The sequence below is a fragment of the Choloepus didactylus genome, chromosome 22 (assembly GCF_015220235.1).
Source record: "Choloepus didactylus isolate mChoDid1 chromosome 22, mChoDid1.pri, whole genome shotgun sequence".
NCBI classification, from domain to species: Eukaryota; Metazoa; Chordata; class Mammalia; order Pilosa; family Megalonychidae; genus Choloepus; species Choloepus didactylus.
Genome location: NC_051328.1, coordinates 1,673,226 through 1,688,276, shown reverse-complemented (window position 1 = coordinate 1,688,276; position 15,051 = coordinate 1,673,226). Strand labels below are relative to the sequence as shown.

Genomic DNA, 15,051 nt, shown 5'->3' with positions numbered 1-15,051 from the left:
ACCAGCCTTGTATACCTGGAATAAATCCCACCTGGTCGTGGTGTATAATTCTTGTAATGTGTTGCTGGATTCGATTTGCGAGTATTTTATTGAGGATTTTTGTGTCTATATTCATTAAAGAAATTGGTCTATAATTTGATTTTTTTTGTAGTATCTTTGTCTGATTTTGGTATTAGGGTGATGTTGTCTTCATAGAATGAGTTAGGTAGGTTTCCCTCTTCAATTTTTTTGAAGAGTTTGAGCAGGATTGGTACTAATTCGTTCTTGAATGCTTGGTAGAATTCACATGTGAAACCATCTGGTCCTGGGCTTTTCCTTTTTGGTAGGTTTTTGATGACTAACTCAATGTCTTTACTTGTGATTGGTTTATTGAGGTCATCTATTTCTTCTTGAGTCAATGTTGGTTGTTTATGCTTTTCTAGAAAGTTGTTCATTTCATCTAAGTTGTCTAGTTTATTAGCATATAGTTGGTCGAAGTATCTTCTCATTATCTCCTTAATTTCTGCAGGATCAGTAGTCACATTTCCTTTCCCGTTTCTGATTGCGTTTATTTGCATCTGCTCTTTTTTTTTTTTTTTGTTAGCCTAGCCAGTGGTCCATCAATTTTATTGATTTTCTGAAAGAACCAACTTCTGGTTTTGTTGATTCTCTCTATTGTTTTCCCGTTCTCAATTGTGTTTATTTCTGCTCTAATCTTTGTTATTTCTTCCCTTCTGTTTGCTTTGGGGTTAGTTTGCTGTTCTTTCCCTAATTCCTCCAGGTGAACAGTTAACTCTTCAGTTTTTGCTCTCTCTTCTCTTTTGATATAGGCATTTAGGGCAATAAATTTCCCTCTTAGCACCGCCTTTGCTGCATCCATTAAGTTTTGATAAGTTCTGTTTTCATTGTCATTTGCCTTGAGGTATTTACTAATTTCTCTTGTAATTTCTTCCTTTATCCACTGTTTTTTTAAGAGGGTGTTGTTTAGCCTCCATATGTTTGTGAATTTTACTACCTTCTGCCTTTTATTTATGTCCAACTTCATTCCATTATGGTCTGAGAAAGTGTTTTGTATAGTATCAATATTTTTAAATTTGTTGAGACTTGCTTTGTGACCCGACATGTGGTCTATCCTAGAGATCCTAAATATCCTAGAGAATGTTCCATGAGCACTTGAGGAAAAAGTGTATCCTGCTGTTGTTGGGTGTAGTGTTCTATAAATGTCTGCCAAGTCTAGTTATTTATCATACAGTTCAACATCTCTGTTTCTTTAGTGATTCTCTGTCTAAATGTTCTGTCCATTGATGAAAGCGGTGTATTGAAATCTCCAACTATTATTGTAGAGGTGTCTACTTCTCGTTTCAGTGCTCAGTGTTTGCCTCATGAATTTTGGGGCATTCTGGCTTGGTGCATAAATATTTATGATTGTTTTGTTTTCTTGATGAATTGATCCTTTTATTAATATATAGTGTCCTTCTTTGTCTCTTTTAATTGTCTTACTTTTGAAGTCTAATTTAGACTTACTTTTGAAGTCTAAATTAGAAGTAAGTAAGTAAGTAAGAAGTGAATATTTCTTCTGTTACTCTTACTGCCCCTTTTCCCCTCTCTTCTCCTTCTGGGATACCCATAACACGTAGATATTAATCTAGCTACTCCCACTTTTTTCTGGTTGTTGTTTGCATGAAATATCTTTTTCCAACCTTTCACTTTCAGTCTGTTTTTGTCCTTGTGTCTAAAGTGAGTTTCTTGTAGACAGCATATAGATGGGTCCTGGTTTTTAATCCATTCTGCCAGTCTGTGTCTTTTTATTGAGTTTAACCCATTTACATTTAGTGTTATTACTGTCAGGGCAGTACTTTCTACTACCATTTTGTCTTTTGGAATTTATATGTCGTATCTTATTTTTTCCTCTCTCTCCTTTTACCTTTCCTGATAATCTTCATTTCTGAACTCTTCTCCAGCTCTCTCTCTCCTGTCTTTTCCTTGTAGTCTGGAGCACTCCCTTTAGTATTTCTTGTAGTGTTGGTCTCTTATTCACAAGCTCTCTCAGTGTCTGTGTGTCTGAAAATGTTTTAATCTCTCCCTCATTTTTGAAGGAAAGTTTTGCTGGATATAGAATTCTTGGTTGGCAGTTTTTCTCTTTCAGTATCTTAAGTATATCATGCCACTGTCTTCTTACCTCCATGGTTTCTGCAGAGAAATCTGTACATAGTCTTATCCACCTTCCCTTGTATGTAATGGATTGCTTTTCTCTTGCTGCTTTCAGAATCCTCTCTTTGTCTTTGACATTGGACAATCTGATCAGTAAGTGTCTTGGAGTAGGTCTATTGGGATCTGTTCTATTTGGGGTACGCTGTACTTCTTGAATCTCTAATTTTCTGTCTTTTATAAGAGTTGGGAAATTTTCAGTGAATATTTCTTCTGTTGCTCTTTCTGCCCCTTTTCCCCTCTCTTCTCCTTCTGGGATACCCATAACACGTATATTTGTGCGTTTCATGTTGTCACTCAGCTCCCTAAGACCCTTCTCGTATTTTTCCATTTTTTTCACCATCTGCTTTTTTGTGTGTATGAATTCAAATGTCTTGTCTTCCAGTTCACTGATCCTTTCTTCTGCCTGTTCAAATCTACTGTTGTGTCCCTCCATTGTGTTTTTCATCTCCTCCATTGTGGCCTTCATTCCCATGAGTTCTGCCATTTGTTTTTTCAAGTTTACGAATTCTTCTTTATGATCATCCAGTGTCGTCTTTATATCCTTCATCTCTTTTCCTATATCTTTCTTCAGTTCATTGAATTTATTTAGCATTAGTTGCCTCAACTCCTGTATCTCAGTTGAACTATTAGTTTGTTCCTTTGGCTGGTCCATATTTTCGTGTTTCTTGGTATGGCTTGTTGTCTTAAGTTGTCTAGGCATCTGATTTTCTTGATTAGTTTATTCTGGAGCTTGTTTTCTATCTTTTACCTAGGGGTTTCTTGTTGGTTGGCTTTGTTCTCTGGCCTCTGTTATTCAGTTCAACTTATTCTAGACCTGTAACTTAGGTTCTATTTAGTTGATTAGAATTTTTCACTTGTTTTTTCTGTTTCTTGCCCTGCCTCTCTTGTAGCCTTTTTGTGAGAGGGTCTCCTCAGATATGATCGACCCCAGTCAGATTTTCCCAGTCTAGAGAGGCCCAGGTCTCATTGGGAGAGTATGGAGTTTTCCTGAGAATGAGACCCTCCTATGAGGCTTTTGGAATTGGTGCTTTTCCTCTCCTGTCCAGCAGGTGGCACTTGCCAGCCCGCAGCTCCCCCACCAGTGTAAGGAGGTATGGAAACTTTAGTTCTCCTGGTGACTCTGATCCTGTCGGGGGCATGGCTGACTGAAGCCAGAATCTAAATTCCGGCCCCTGGGGTCTGAGTTCCCAGAAGGAGGACTGCCAGTTGAGCTGGACCTCCCTCCACTCTCCCAATCCTAGGAACTCCAGTTGTCTCTCAGGGGCACCATTCCTTTCTCCCCTCTCCCCTTTGGGGCATCTCCAGCTAGATTCCTTGGTCAGCCTGAGTTGCCAATTAAAGACGGGGGTGGAGACCTTCTTCAGAAGTGAATCCGGAACTCAGAGACGCTGTGGGTACTCTGTCTTCCCCCAAGCCCAGCCTAGTCCCTCAACTTGGGCTTTCCGATAGAAAATAACCATATGTGTTACTTTTAGATTAAAAAAAAACAGAAAAGAAAAACAGAAAAGAAAAAAAAAAAGGGAGTCCCTTTTAAAAGTTTCCCCAGCCTGGAAGTTTTGTCAGTGTCAGAATAGAGCATTTAAAGATGTACTTTGGGCTATTATTCATAATTACTCTCCAACAGCTTCAATTCCATCCCTGCTGGGGGCTATTGAAATGCAAAAAAATAAGGAGTCAGTGAGAAGCCAGATGGGACAAAATGTAGGGGGAAGAAAAATGGTTTTTTTTGAGCCTGGGAATGGGTGCCCGCTTTTATGTGCACCCCCTTCTCAGAGCCCAACCCTTCTTTAGCACCCCCAGCTCCCAAAATTAGTTAATTAATTTGTTAATTAATTCTACAGTTGAGGCTGGGTTGAGCCCTCCTTCTTGCCTTCAGCAGATTGCTGTTTTGTGTGTGTGTGTGTGTGTTTTTTTGTTTTTTTTTTCCCTTTCAGGAAGCCAGGAGCAAGACAGTCTGTGAGGTCTGGGTGGGGAGGGGCACCAGACCCCTGCTCTGGGGAACTTAAAATGTTCGCTGTGATCTCAGCTTTTCCTCCAATTCCAAACTTTTGTCTGATGTGTGACTGGTTACTGGAGACCCCAAAAACACTGTTTCATATAGTTTTTGGATAATTGCCAGCTGCTCTGGGGGAGAGACGAAATTCTGCACCTCACCACTCTGCTCTGCCATCTTGCCCCGCCCTCTCAGGAAACCTCCTTGTAACAGGTTTTGACTTAAAGTATCTGATATCAATATAGCTTCCTCCAGCTCTCTTGGTTACTGCTTGCATTGCATATTTTTTCCATCTTTTCACTTTCAGTCTACTTATGTCTTTGAATGTGAGTGCCTTGTAGACAGCATATAGTTGGGTTATGCTTTTTTTTAATTCATTCTGGCAGTCTCAGCCCTTTAACTGCAGTGTTTAATCCATTGACATTTAGGGCCACTTCCTGTAATTCAGGACTTTCTTCTCCCATTTTGCTGTTTAGTCTTTGTAAGTGCTATACTTTTTTGTCCCTCAGTTCTGTTGATGCCTACTGTCATCTTTATTTGATTTTTTTTTTTTGTACTGTACTATATTATGTCCCTTCTCATTTGTAACTGGATATATTTTTCGTGTGTTTTCCTTGCAGTTACTAGGGTGTTAAAATTTAACATCCTAAATATATAATAATTCTATTTGATGATACCAATTTGACTTCAGTAGCATATGCATATGCAAACACTGTTTCTATACTTCTCCATCCCCCCACCATCTTTTGTACTTGTTACAAATTATATTTGTGTACATTGTTATGTCCAAAACATAGATTTCTCATTACTTTTTATGCAGTTGCCTTTTAGTATCTGTAGGAGGTAAGAAGTGGACTTAGATACCAAGAAAATATAATACAGTAGTACTGGAATTTATAATTACCCTTATGGTTACCTTTATTTAGAGGTCTTTATTTCTTTATACTGCTTTAAAGCATTGTCTACTGTCCTTACCTTTCAGTCTAAAGAACTCCCTTTAGCACTGCTCTTAGGGCAGGTCTAATGGTGATGAACTCCCTTAGTTCTTTTTATTGGGAATGTTTTAATCACTCATTTTCTTTCTTTTTTTTTTTTTTTAATCTTCATTTTATTGAGATATATTCACATACCACGCAGTCATACAAAACAAATCGTACATTCGATTGTTCACAGTACCATTACATAGTTGTACATTCATCACCTAAATCAATCCCTGACACCTTCATTAGCACACACACACAAATAATAAGAATAATAATTAAAGTAATCACTCATTTTTGAAAAGAAGTCTCACCAGATATAAAATTTTTTGTTGGCAGTTGTTTTCCTTTAGCACTTGAAGTTTTTCAACCTTTTTCCTTACTGCTTTCATGATTTCTAATGAGGAATCATTTCCCTTGTACCTAACACATTGCTTTTTTCTTGCAGCTTTCAAAATTCTATCCTTGTCCTTTGTATTCGACAGTTTGATCAGTATGACGGGATGTATTTTTCAAATTTTTCCTATTTAATGTTCTCTGGGTTTCTTGTATGTGCATATTCATATCTTTTGCTAAGTTTGGAAAGTTTTCTGTCATATCTTTCAATATTCCTTCTGCCCTATTCCAGTTTGCTAAAGCTGCTGTTACGCAAAATACCATAAATGGATTGGCTTTTATGAAGGGGATTTTATAGGTTGCAAATTTACAGTTCTGAGGCCATGAAAGTGTCCAAACTAAGGCATCAACAAGAGGATGCCTTCACTGAAGGAAGACTAATGGTGTCCGTAACACCTTTGTCAGCTGAGAAGGCACGTGGCTGGTGTCTGCTGGTCCTTTTTTCCTGGGTTGCGTTTCAGATTTGCTTTCTCCAGAATATCTCTAGGCTTCTGTCTCTCTTAGCTTCTCTTAGCTCTCTGCTTGGTTCTACTGGGGCAGTTCTCTCAAAGCATCTGGGAGTCCTCTCTTTGCTTCTCCGGGGCAAACTCTGGATTACGTATCTTAGCTTCTCTCCAAAATGTCTCTCTCAGCTTTTCTGAGCTCCTTCTTTCTGTGAGCTCTTTTAAAGGACTCCAATGATCTAATTAAGACCTACCCAGAATGGGTGGGTCACATCTCCATGGAAACATTCAATCAAAAGTTTACCCCGTAATCAAAAGACTTATAAGTCTGCCCCACAAGATTGCATTAAAGAACATGGCTTTTGTGGGGGACATAATAGATTCAAACCAGCACATGTCCCTTTCTTTCCTCTCCTTCTGGGACTCCCATAATACTTATATTGGCATGGTTAGTAGTATTGCAGAAGTCTCACTGGCTATTTTTGCTTTTTATAATTATTTTTTTCTTTCTGCTCCTCAGCCTGCCTTATTTCAGTTGTCTTGTTTTTGAGTTCACTGATTGTTCTGCTGGTTCCAGTGTGCTGTTGAAACCCTCCTGGAAATTTTTCATTTCAGTTATTTTAGTCTTCAACTCCAGTAGTTCTGTATGCTTCCTTTTAAAAATTTCTGTAGCTGTTTACTAAGATTCTTATATTGCTCATTCATTGTTTTCCTTTATCATTTAGTTCTTTTCTCTGTATTTTCATTCATCTCTTTTTTTAAGGGATTTGTTCGGTATGTCCACATTCTCATCATCTTCGGTAGTGTTATCTGGATTTTTGTCCTCTTTCTGTTGATGGGCCATTATTTCCTGTTTCTTTGTTTGTCTTGTACTCTTTTCTTTCAAACAGTGATTGATCCTACCTAGGTAATCAAAGGCAGTGATTGGACATCTGCTCCTTGCCCCGCCCCACCACCCGCAATCTTGGGGAACTAGATTTTATGTCTCTTTCTAGCACCAGAAGCTGTGCCAGTGGCTGGACCCCACTCCTGCTTTCCGTGAGTGTGGGGGATAGGCAACAGTAACTGCCATGTGGAGCAAGCAATTTACTGGTATTTACCGTAATTTACTAGCCTCTTCCTCCTGCTCTTCCCTGGATGATGCACAGTGTCCTCCTGTTGGACTCTGGAATTTTGAAATAGTTAATTCAGACAGTTTTTGCCTCTTTAATAGTTGTTCTGGTGGAGGTATTGATTCCTGGAGCTTCCTATTTCACCATCTTCCCATCCCACTTCGAGAAACACTTATTAGTGACTTTATGTGCTGAAGGGTTAACCCCAGTGGCTTACTTGTGTCTCCCTTGTTACAGGTGGATTCAATAATGAATTTAGTATCCACGCTGATTCAGGACCAGCCAGATCAACCTGTAGAAGACCCTGATCCAGAAGACTTTGCTGATGAACAGAGCCTTGTAGGCCGATTCATTCATCTTCTGCGGTCTGAGGACCCTGATCAGCAGTACTTGGTATGAGTGTACTCTTAACCATACCGCCGTCCTAAGGTCCTAGGGAAATCATGTATAGAAGTGCTTAAAATGATCTAATTCAGCTTTTGGCTTATTAGAAGGTTTTGAAAGAAATGCAACTAAATAAAAGATTAGGTGGCTTTTACTTTATATATAGACACATAATTGTAAAGTTTTGGAGCTTGAGAGGAACACTTCAGTTGCTCCAGTATCTTTTTTTTTTTTTCAAAGTCATAGATTCATATTATTCTCTTTTTTTAAAAATTCAGTTTTACTGAGATATATTCACATACCATACAGTCATCTGTGGTGTATAATCAGCGGTTCACAGTACCATCATATAGTTGTGCATTCATCAGCCCAATCAATTTTTGAACATTTTCCTTACACCAAAAAGAATAAAAATCAGAATTAAAAAAAAAAGTGAAAAAGAACGCCCAAATCATTACATCCCCCCCCCCATCCCACCTTATTTTTCATTTAGTTTATGTCCCCATTTTTCTACTCATCCAGCCATACACTGGATAAAGAGAGTGTGATCCACAAAGTTTTCATAGTCACACCATCACACCATGTAAGCTACCTAGTTATACAGTTGTCTTCAGGAATCAAGGCTACTGGGTTTCAGTTTGACAGTTTCAGGTATTTCCTTTTAGCTATTCCAATACCCTAAAACCTAGCAAGGGGTGTGTGTATAGTGCATAAGAATGCCCTCCAGAATGATGTCTTGACTCCATTTGAAATCTCTAAGCCACTGACACTTTGTTTTGTTTCCCCCTTTTGGTCAAGAAGATTTTCTCAATCCCATGATGCCGGTCCAGGAATAGATTCTATTTCTATTCAGGAATAAATGTGACTACTGTAAGAGCTTACAATCTAGGGACCGTTATAATAAGCGTTTCCCTGATAAGCTGTGCTTTAAGGTTCAGTTCTCAAGACTTTATACATTGTAGTTAGTCCATATTGGTGAGGCATTATAATGTTTGTATTTTCGTTTCTGGCATACTTAACTCAAAACGCTGTCCTTAAGAATCATTCACCTAGTTGCCTGTCTTATAGCTTCTTTCCTTCTTACAGCTAACCAGTGTTCTATTGTATGCATACACCACAGTTCACCAGTCTGCTTATCAGTTGATGTACCCCTAGGCCACCTCTATCCATTGCTTATCATGAATACTGCCTCCATAAACACCAGTGTGCAGATGTCCATCTGTGTCCCTGCTTACAAGTATACCCCCCATAAGGAGGTTGTAGGAACTTATGGCACCCAAATACTTGGCGTCTTGTGGAACCACCACACCGCCCTCCAGAAAGGCTACACCGTTCTACTTCCCCACTGTCAGTAAATAGGTACATCCCTCTCTCCATGTTTTCTCCATCACTTTTATCCCTATTTATATTTTTTCCTACAATTTTATAGGATACATTCAAATATCATACAGTCATCCACAGCATACAGTCAGTTATTCACAGTATCATTGTATATTTGTGCGTTCATCACCACAGTTAGCACTTGAACATATTCATTACTATGAAAAAGAAATACCATACAGTACAATACAATAATAAAGTCTGACAGCACCACCACTACCAAGAATCTCTTACCCCTCCCTTATATCCCCCTCTAATATACATTTAGCTTTGGTATATTGCCTTTGTTACATTTAATGGAAGCATATTATAATGTTACTGTTAACCATAGACTTCAGTTTCCTTTGATTATGTATTTTTTCCAACACCATTCCTTTTTCTACACTTTGCAAGGTTGACATTCATTTGTTCTCCCCCATGTAAAAACATTTTTATATTTGTACATTACATTACAACCATAGACCACCCCTAGTTTTCACTAAGTTATACAGTCCTGGTGTTTTATCGTCTATCATTAATTCTGGTGTCATACATGCCCCTAGCCCTCCTATTTCAGCTTTACTCACAGACATCTTTGTTTAGTATACTTATAATATTGTGCTACCATCACACAGTATTATACTATCTGTTTTTGGATTTGTACAATCAGTTCTGCTGAACATTCTGTAGTCCTTCAGCATCAAATGTCCGATCTCTACCCCCTTTCTGTCTCCTGATAGCCTGTGTTATAAGCTTTTAACTCTCAAAGTTTGCTTATTAATGTTAGTTCATATTAGTGAGACCATTCAGTATTTGTCCTTCTGTTTCTGACTAACTTCACTCAGCGTAACATCCTCAGGGTTCAGCTGCGTTATTATATGTTCCTTGACTTTGTTCTGTCTTATAGCTGCATAATATTCCATCCTGGTTCCATCATGTGTATATACCATAGTTTATTTATCCACTCGTTTGTTGATGGTCATTTGAGCTTTTTTCATTTTTGTGAATAATGCCACTATAAACATCGGTTTACAAATTCCATTCGTGTCCTAACTTTCAGTTCTGCTGAGTGTGTACCTTGTAATGGAATAGCTGGGTCATATGGCAAATCTATACTTAGCTTCCTGAGGAACCGCCACACTGCCTTCTGGATTGACTGTACCATTCTACATTCCCACCAGTAGTGAATAAGTGTGCCTCTTTCTCCATGTCCTCTCCAGCACTTGCAATTTTTTTTTTTTTTTTTTTTTTTTTTGATAGTGGCCATTCTGGTAGGTGTGAGATGATATCTCATTGTGGTTTTGATTTGCATTTCCCTAAAGACGGTGAAGTTCAGCATTTTTGCTTATGTTTTGAGCCATTCGTATTTCCTCTTCAGAAAAGTGTCTGTCCATGTCTTTTGCCCATTTTTAAATTGGATTGTTTGTCTTTCTGTTGTGGCATTGCATGATCCCTTTATATATTTGGGATATTAAACCCTTATCTGATATGTGGTTTCCAAATACTGTTTCCCATTGCGTAGGCTGCCGTTTTTACTTTTTTGACAAAGTTCTTTGTTTAATTTTGAGCAGATGCAATTTGTCTATTTCTTCTTTGGTTGCTCGTGCTTTGGGTGTAAGGTCTAGGAACCCACCTCCTATCATAAGATGTTTAAGATATTGCCGTACATTTTCTTCTAAGAGGCTTATGGTCTTAGTGCTAATGTTTAGGTCTTTGACCCATTTCAAGTTAATTTTTCTGTAAGGTGTGAGATAGGAGTCCTCTTTCATTCTTTTGGAAATGGATATCCAGTTCTCCAAACACCATTTATTGAAGAGGCTTCTCTGTCCCAGTTGCTTTGGCTTGACTGCCTTATCAAAGATCAGTTGTCCACAGATGTGAGGGTCTGTTTCTGAACACTCAATTCTATTCCATTGGTCAATATATCTATTTTTATGCTAGTACCATGCTGTTTTGACCACTGTAGCTTTGTAATATGTTTCAAAGTCAGGTAGTGAGAGACCTCCCACTTCTTTCTCTTTCTCAATATATTTTTGGCTATTCAGGGTACCACACCCTTACAAATAAGTTAGGGCTTTGGTTTTTCTATTTCTGCAGAGTAGGATGATGGGATTTTTTTTCCTTTTTTTTTTTATTTTTTTAATTGAGCTTGTTCACATACCATACAATTATCAGAAGATCCAAAGTGCACAATTGGTTACCTCCGGTACCATCATACGGCTGTGCATCCATCACTACAATTAATTTTTTTTCAATTTTTAGAACATTTTTAATCACTCCAGAAAAGAAATAAAGACAGAAAAAGGAAACTCAAATCCTCCCATACCCCAATCACTCTCCCTTCATTGTTGACTCATAGTATTGGTATAGAACATTTGTTACTGTTGATAGAATGTAAAAATACTACTAACTGTAGTATATAGTTTGCAATAGGTATATATTTTTTCCCTATATGCCCCTCTATTATTTTTTTTTCTAGTTCATAATACTTTATTTTTTTAATTTTTAATTTTTATTTTGAAATAAATTCAAACTTACGGTAACAGTTGCAAAAATAATACAAACCCCATACACAGAACTCCAGCATACCCCAACCCCCCTCCACCGATACCCCCAATCTACCAACTTTAATATTTTGTCACTTTCTTTCTTTCTTTCCCTCCCTCCCTCCCTGTCTATCATCCATCATCTATTGCTCTGTCTTCTGAACATATGAGAGCAAGTTGCACACATCCTTGAACAAATAATATAATTCACATGTACATTTCCTATGAACAAGAACATTCATCTATGTAATCACATTAAGTGTAGTTAAGAAGTTCAAGAAATTTGACATTGATATAAAGCTTACATTCTGTGTTTCATTTTTTTTCTTATGTCCCCACTGTGTCCTTTTGAGCCTTTGCTCCTCTATTCTTAGATCTCATCCAGGATCATCTATGGCATTTAATTGTCATCATCTGTTTAGACTGTCTTTTTTTCAATTGTGGAAACATACATACAGCATAAATCTTCCCATTCCAGCCCCTCCCAAGCATTCCATTTAGTGGGATTAATCACATTCACAATGTTGCAGTGCCATCACCTTCCCACCATCCATTACTAGAAATTTCCCTTCACCCCAAACAGAAACCCTACACTCATTTCTTAACTCCCCATTGCCCCTTCCCCCACTTCTCATAACCCCTACTCTACTTTTCATCTCCATGGTCACATTCTCTGATACTTTCTTTATGTTTACCGTGGGGCTTAAATTTAACATCTTAAGTCTATAACAATCGTGTTTTCTTTGATAACAACTTAACTTCAATAGGGCCTATAAACTATGTTCCTATACTCCTCCATTCCCCCACCTTTATGTAGTTCCTGTCAAAAATTACATATTTTACATTGAGTCCAAAACCACTGATTTATCATTATACTTTATGTATTTTAGATCCTGTAGGAAGTAAATAGTGGAATTACAAATCAAAAATACAGTAGTATTGGTATTTATATTTACCATGTGATCTTTACTGGAAATCTTTATTTCTTCATGTGGTTTCACTCAATTGTTTAGTGTCCCTTCCTTTCAGTCTGCACAGTTCCCTTTAGCATTTCTTATAGGACTGATCTACTGGTGACGAAGTCCCTCAGCTTTTGATTATCCAGGAATGTTTTATCTCTCCCTCATTTTTAACCTCCAGGTGTTTGTGAATTTTCTAAGTCTCTGATGATTATTGACTTCTGTTTGTAATCCATTGTGGTCAGAGAATGTGCTTTGAATAATTCAATTTTTTTAAATTTATTGAGGTTTGTTTTATGTCCAGCATATGGGGTATTCTGGAGAAAGTTCCGTGATCACTAGAGAAGAATGCGTATCCTGGAATTTGGGATGTAATGTTCTATATATGTCTGTTAAATTTCTCTATGTGTCTCTCTCTCCCTTCTTTGTTTCTTTGTTGTTGGTAGGGCTCTGTTTAGTATCTGAAGTAGGGCAGGTCTTTTATTAGCAAAATCTCTCAGCATTTGCTTGTCTGTGAAAAATTTAACCTATCCCTCAAATTTGAAGGAGAGTTTTGCTGGATAAAGTATTCTTGGTTGGAAATTTTTCTCTCTCAGAATTTTAAATATGTCATGCCACTGCCTTCTCACCTCCATGGTGGCCGCTGAGTAGTCACTACTTAGTCTAATGTTGTTTCCTTTGTATGTGGTGAATTGCTTTTCTCTTGCTGCTTTCAGGACTTGCTCCTTCTCTTCAGTATTCGAGAGTCTGATCAGAATATGTCTTAGAGTGGGTTTATTTGGATTTCATTCTATTTGGAGTTCACTGGGCATTTATGCTTTGTGTATTTATATTGTGTAGAAGGTTTGGGAAGTTTTCCCCAACAATTCCTTTGAATACTCTTTCTAGACCTTTGCCCTTCTCTTCCCCTTCTGGGACACCAATGAGTCTTATATTTGGACATTTTATTTTTTCTATCATATCCTTAAGATCCATTTCAATTTTTTCGATTTTTTTCCCCATTCTTCCTTTTGTTTTTTCATTTTCCATTCTGTGGTTCTCGAGGTTGCCGAGTCATTGTTCAGTTTTCTCTAGTCTTGTACTATGAGTATCCAGACTCTTTTTAATTTGGTCAGTAGTTTCTTTTATTTCTGTAAGATCATCTATTTTTTTTTTGTTTGTTTGTTTGTTTTTTTTTTTTTTTTTAAATCTTCATTTTATTGAGATATATTCACATACCACGCAGTCATACAAAACAAATCGTACTTTCGATTGTTTACAGTACCATTACATAGTGGTACATTCATCACCCAAATCAATCCTTGACACCTTCATTAGCACACACACAAAAATAACAAGAATAATAATTAGACTGAAAAAGAGCAATTGAAGTAAAAAAGAACACTGGGTACCTTTGTCTGTTTGTTTCCTTCCCCTATTATTGAAAGTGGGGTATCAAAGTCTCCAACTATTATTGTTTAATTGCGTTTTTCTTCCCTCAATTCTGTTAGTCTTTGCTTCATGTATTTTTGGGGCTCTATTGTTAGCTGTTTATGTTTCTATGTTCATAATTATAACTTCCTGACCCTCTTATCATTATACAATTCCCTCTTTATCTCCAACATTTTTCTGATATTAGTATACTGAAGTCATCTTCTGGTTGCTGTTTGCATGATATATCTTTTTCCACTCTTCATTTTCAACAGTACTTGTATCTTTAAATCTAAAGTATGTGATGCACATAAATAGGTCTCACTTTTTATCAGAAATTAACAGACCATAGTCGTTCCTGGGCATCCCCAGAACGTTAAATAGCTTATCTGTTCTTCTTGGATTATTGTTCCCCCTTCCTTAATTGCTCTCTATTGCTAGTTCCCCTACATTCTACATTATAAGCCATTTGTTTTACATTTTTCAAAGTTCACATTAGTGGTAGCATATAATATTTCTCTTTTTGTGCCTGGCTTATTTCGCTCAGCATTATGTCTTCAAGGTTCATCCATGTTGTCATATGTTTCACGAGATCGTTCCTTCTTACTGCCGTGTAGTATTCCATCGTGTGTATATACCACATTTTATTTATCCACTCATCTGTTGAAGCACATTTGGGTTGTTTCCATCTCTTGGCAATTGTGAATAACGCTGCTATGAACATTGGCGTGCAGATATCTGTTCGTGTCACTGCTTTCTGACCTTCCGGGTATATACCGAGAAGTGCAATCGCTGGATCGAATGGTAGCTCTATATCTAGTTTTCTAAGGAACCGCCAGACTGACTTCCAGAGTGGCTGAACCATTATACAGTCCCACCAACAGTGAATAAGAGTTCCAATTTCTCCACATCCCCTCCAGCATTTGTAGTTTCCTGTTTGTTTAATGGCAGCCATTCTAACTGGTGTTAGATGGTATCTCATTGTGGTTTTAATTTGCATCTCTCTAATAGCTAGTGAAGCTGAACATTTTTTCATGTGTTTCTTGGCCATTTGTATTTCCTCTTCAGAGAACTGTCTTTTCATATCTTTTGCCCATTTTATAATTGGGCCGACTGTACTATTGTCATTGAGTTGTAGGATTTCTTTATATATGCAAGATATCAGTCTTTTGTCAGATACATGGTTTCCAAAAATTTTTTCCCATTGAGTTGGCTGCCTCTTTACCTTTTTGAGAAATTCCTTTGAGGTGCAGAAACTTCTAAGCTTGAGGAGTTCCCA

General features: G+C 37.5%; 1 protein-coding gene across 1 annotated transcript in view; it reads left to right on the top strand.

Annotated features, from left to right (window-relative positions):
* Positions 1-15,051, top strand: part of VPS35 (VPS35 retromer complex component) — a 66,283-nt gene that overhangs the window by 33,005 nt on the left and 18,227 nt on the right. Inside the window, exon 12 of the mRNA XM_037816200.1 lies at positions 7,352-7,507. Coding sequence (XP_037672128.1) covers positions 7,352-7,507 — 156 coding nt within the window. The remainder of the gene's footprint in view (positions 1-7,351; positions 7,508-15,051) is intronic.